The sequence below is a fragment of the Silene latifolia genome, chromosome 3 (genome assembly GCF_048544455.1).
Source record: "Silene latifolia isolate original U9 population chromosome 3, ASM4854445v1, whole genome shotgun sequence".
In the NCBI taxonomy this organism is placed as follows: Eukaryota; Viridiplantae; Streptophyta; class Magnoliopsida; order Caryophyllales; family Caryophyllaceae; genus Silene; species Silene latifolia.
In genome coordinates, this window is record NC_133528.1 from 109,307,684 (window position 1) to 109,313,266 (window position 5,583).

The window sequence follows — 5,583 nt, forward strand, 5'->3', positions numbered from 1 at the left end:
CACTTAATGCTGGCAACTCCTTCATAAGCACTACGCTTTTGCTCTTTCTTTTAGGGGCAGTACTTTCAGTTGCGGAAGAAGACATGCTGACCTGCATCAAAATTTATTTCTATTGAGACTAGCAACAAATCAGATATAAGAGTAAAACAATGCATGATACTTGGTCTGATATTTATTTAAATAAAAATAAACTAAGCAGGATAATGTACGTTTAAATGTTGGAGGAAAGTATGAACAAAAGACAAAGAAGTAGACCAATGAAATAGTAATAATGTTAAAATGATGGAGGAAACTCTGAAGGAAAGAACATTCAATAAATTAACGTCAATGGTGTCCTTGCTAAACAGAATGGAACAAGCAAAATGATGAGGTTACAAAAAAAAAAAACATAAGCAGGTCTCTTATTTTTACTAAACAGACTGGAAAAAAGTAATTAGCTATTGTTTTTTGGGATAAAAATCATCTCCTATATAAAAAACCATAAGCAGGTCTATTACTCCCATATCCGTTCTTCATGATAATCTTGTAGATAAAAATCATCTACATCGTCAGTAGTGGTAGAAGACGGCAATCCATAACAAAAAGGAGGCAATTCGTCATCCACTTCATCCATGACTTCCTTACCCAAAAACATCTTCTTACCATGAAGAACAATCGACCACTTTTCATCCGTTAGATCTTTAATATAAAATATTTATTTGGCCTGATTAGCCATAATGAATGGCTCCGATTTGTATCCTTCACGTGCTAAATCTACCAATGTGAATCCCATCTCATCTACTCGAACACCCTTATTACGATCAACCCACATATAAGGGAAAACAGGTATCCTAAACTGAACATAGTCTAGCTCCCAAATTTCATTAATGACCCCAAAATATGGCTGAGCATCATAAGCAGGTGTATTATCTTTAGCACTAGCAACACTCATTGATATGACCATCAAAGCTATTCCACTATTTTGCATAGTACTTCTATCATCTTGAGCCTTAGTGTAAAATGAATACCCATTGATGTCATAACCTCGATAAGATAGGACGTGTAAACCAGGTCCATAGGTTAACCACCTTACTTCCTCCGATACTTTCTCACGGTCGTTTTCCAGCTCAATATCTACTTCATTAGTAAACCATTTAAGAAATGATCGATTATGCTCCATTGCTAACCACCTTTCTCCCTTAGAGGATTTTGTGCACTTAGAAGGGTTTGATGCTTCTCTAAATATGGATTTACATCGACCATGTGTTGGAGAATATAGACGTGTGCCTGATCAAGGGTATCTCGATTAATAGTGACTATGGCTTTTCCCAGCGTACCTTGTCCCTCTATTCTTCCTTCGTGTCGAGATGTCGGAAGGCCAATAGATTCAACATCTGTCAGGTAGTCAGTTAAAAACTCTAGCTCCTCTTCCGCCACATACCCCTGAATCATGCACCCTTCTGGCCTATTTTGGTTTCTTACGTAGCCGCCTAAGGGTTTCATATATCACTCAAATGGATACATATTTCTTAAAACTACTGGTCCACAAATTTTAATTTCTCTCACCAAATGTACTACTAGATGCTGCATTATATTGAAAAAGGAAGAAGGAAAAAACATCTCAAGTTCACACATAGTTATAATAACATCTCGTTGTAATGTATTCATGGTATCTGAGTTAACAACTTTGCTAAATATTGCATTGAAAAAATAGCAAAGTGTAGCAATATCTCCTCGAACATCATTAGGCAGAACTCCACGAAGCGCTACTGGAAGTAATTGTTGCATTAAAGTGTGACAATCATGTGATTTCAATCCCACCAGTTTTAACTCTTTCAAAGACAGAAGATTTTTTATGTTCGATGAATAGCCTTGCGGAACCTTCACCCCATGTAAACATTAACACACACTTATTTTCTCATTTCGTGACAAAGTAAAACAAGTTGGGGGTAAATAGGCTCTTGAACCTCTAATTTGTGGTGCTAATTCTGGTCGTCTCTTTTGTGTGACCATATCTTGTCTAACTTTAACATCATCCTTACTTTTACCAGGGATGTTGAGAAGTGTGCCAACGAGGCTATCGCACACATTTCTCTCCACGTGCATGACATCAATACAATGTCTCACGGACAAATGTTTTCAATATGGTAAATCCCAGAATATGGACTTCTTTTTGTATAAGGACCCATTACTTGGCTTCTATATGGTTTTCCAAAATTATTTTCAATGTTTTTCACTTTTTCATAAACCTCTCTCCCACTTAAAATCTTTGGAGGGTTTCTAAGTTCTTGTTTCCCATTAAAAGGCTTCATTTTTTTTTTCTATAAGGGTGTGAGCGGCGGAGCAATCTTCGATTACAAAGGTACACATTCTTTCCACCATGAACTAAATGATCATAAATTGTATACTCCTCACAAATTGGACACGCTTTAGCCCCTTTCATAGTATAACCAGAGAGGTTGCCGTAAGCCGGGAAATCATTAATGGTGCAAAATACCATGGTACGTAAGTTAAAAGTCTCACCATGATAAGCATCATATACCTCTACCCCTTCATCCCATAATAACTTCAAATCATCGATCAATGGTTCTAGGTAAACATCTATATCATTTCTAGGTTGCTTAGGCCCCGAAATCAGTAGTGACAACATAAGATATTTACGATTTATGCATAACCAAGGAGGGAGATTATAAATGGTTAGCAAAACCGGCCATGTGCTCCACTGACTACTTAGACTACCAAACGGATTCATACCATCAGTACAAAGTCCAATCCTTAAATTTCTAGCCTCGGATCCAAATTCAGGAAACAAATGATCTATTGTTTTCCACTGTGTTGAATTAGCTGGATGACGAATTTTGTCATCTGAAATTCTACCTTCAACGCGCCAAATTAAGTTTTTTGCATCTTTTACATTTGCAAAAATTCTTTTAAATCTTGGGAAGATACCATAGGATTTTAGCTGCGACCCCTATATTTTTTTGGAATTTTTTTGGGGCAACTTGTAACGTGAAGCCCCACACTTTGGACATTTGTTTAAATCTTTATAATCTTTTCGATACAAAATGCAATCCTTAGGACATGCATGTATCTTTACATAATTAACTCCCATTGGACACAAAATTTCCTTAGCATCATAGGTACCTTTAGGGAGTTCATTGCCATATGGTAAAATCTCACTCAACAACTGAAGCAAACTTGTGAAACTTTTATCACTCCATCCATTTTTCGCTTTTAAACTATACAATTTTAAAGTTGCAGATAGGCGTGTGAAACTTGAACCTCGGTATACGGGTTTAATTGCATCACCAGCTAGCCTATCAAACATCTCTACTTGTGTTGGGTCTTCAGTGGATTGTTTCAAATCATTAATCAAATCGTCTCCTCGATCATAATTTTCATCAAAATCATCTCTCTCAAAGTCCCTATCATCCTCTAAATTACTACACAAGGTAGGCAACACATCCTCCCCATGCCAAATCCACCTTGTATAACGTTTTTCAATACCATTAGATAAGAGGTGACTTTTCAATTCTTCAGAATCAAGATACACATTATTCCCACATTATTCCCACATTTAACACATGGACAATAAATTTCTTCAACATTCTCCGCATTATTAATAGCATGTCTAACAAAATGTTCAACCCCTTTCCTATATCTAGGGTCCAAACGATCATCAAACATCCATTCACGATCCATATTCCCAATCTCCGTATATATTCAAGATCTACTGCAATAGTTTATAAGGTTAAAAGGTTATTATTGTAAAGTTCGGGACGAATAATTCGAATCTCATTCATTAATCAGCTACATACTTAACATCTACTCCATAATTAACAATCCACTGAAGACCCAACTACATACTGCATACGGTAACAGCTCACCCAAAGCTTGTTCCAATCAAGAATACAACTCAGATGCAAAGTTGAACCTGTAGAAGCGATTTACTGATAATTCCGCTATAGTTTAGACAACTTATGTGGACTGTCAAAAAGTGCAAATGAAGCGATATTAGTGATTGCTTCAACCCGGATTTTATTATAAACCACCATCCTCATCTTCATTTCAAATAATTAATAGGTATTAGCATAAACTCCCAATTTGATTATCAAAACCCCGATTTTATTAAGCATAAACCCCAATTTTATTATAAACCCATAATTCATTCTTCAATCACAATTAAAAACATATCAAATAAAATGACAAAATTCAGAAATGCATGCAGTAAATTAATCAAATTAACCAAAAATTAAGTCTTTAGTAAAAAGACGAAAAATACCTAATGATGGTGAGGGGTAACAGTGCGAGATGACATTGCCGACAAGCACCTAGTGGTTGAGGAGCGCCTGGTGGTTGAGGAGCGCCTGGGGGAGACGATCGCCTGGTGGTGGTTTGGTTTTTTGATGAATTTGTTCGCCTTATGATGGAGTAAGAGTGCGGTATGAGGGTTATTAGCTAATAGGGTTATAAGATATAATAATTGATGGTGTGTACATCGGTTATATTATAAGTCATTTTTTTTGTACTCGAAATTATAAGTGATCTGGCGGTGAGGCAAATATTTTTCGCGCCTATAATTTTCACTGTAGATGTACATCGGTTAAATGTTATATACGATGTACTTGACTATTATATAGACATGGGTTTTATTAATGTCCCATGTCCATTAAAATCAAAAATAATGGACATATGTTTTCTAACGCAACTGATGTATATAATTATAAATACATCAGTTTTTTGCAAACAACTGATGTGTATTATTTGTACATCAGTTTTATAAATAATCAGATGTCCATCAACTGATGTCCATAACGAGTTTTGTAGTAGTGCCGGTTTTGAATGGCTTGTCTACCTCTTCTTTGATTTTCAGGGCGCATGCGGCACAACTTTTGCTTCACGGGTTTAGCTCTGGGCTTAATGGGTATCCTGTGCTCCGTAATCTCTCTGTCCTTCCCAGGCATGTCTTTGTAGGACCATGCGAATACGTCCTTGTATTCGTGCAAGAGGTCGATGAATTGTTGTATTTCCGAGGGGTCAAGGTTGATCCCTATCCTAAGTTCTCGAGGTGCATTGTCGGTCCCTACATTGATGGGTTCGGTCTCCTCAATGATTTGTGTTCTATGTTCGCGTTTGTCGAGTTCTTTGGCTAGGTGAGGTGGGTAGTCACTCAAGTCAAATTCCTCATATTCGTTCAGAATTGCATTGCAGTTAAATTGAGATGAGTCGTAAGAAAACTTAACATTCATTAAGTCGATCTGAGCGAAAAGCTCAGATAGGACAAACATCTCATGGGGAGTCAGAGGCAACGCAGTAGAGGAGGTGGCCCCTGGGACAAGCTCTAGGTTGCTACCTTCTACGGGAGTAGGGGTAACTTTAGCTGACTAAGCCTCTGAGACAGCCCCAAGCTTGTGATAAAATACTGGAAAAGGGAGTTTTCCAGGGGTGTCGGAAGTGTTAAGGCCTAAGACAGACTTAGACTCAGACTTGTCATCAGACTCAGACTCAAACTCAGTCTCGTCTTCACTTCACTTCCTAAACATGGGGCCCTCTCCAATTGTGATCTTGAGAATGTGGCCTTGACGATCGGTCCACTTGAAAGTC

General features: G+C 37.4%; 1 protein-coding gene across 1 annotated transcript; it reads right to left on the reverse strand.

Annotated features, from left to right (window-relative positions):
- Window positions 1-1,161: 1,161 nt before the first annotated feature.
- On the reverse strand, window positions 1,162-3,681 carry LOC141649472 (uncharacterized). The gene is made up of 4 exons (XM_074458161.1): window positions 3,533-3,681; window positions 3,124-3,464; window positions 2,338-2,856; window positions 1,162-1,469 (listed from the first exon to the last, which is right to left on the reverse strand). The coding sequence occupies exons 1-4, from the start codon at window positions 3,679-3,681 to the stop codon at window positions 1,162-1,164; spliced, it is 1,317 nt and encodes a 438-aa protein (XP_074314262.1).
- Window positions 3,682-5,583: the final 1,902 nt, after the last annotated feature.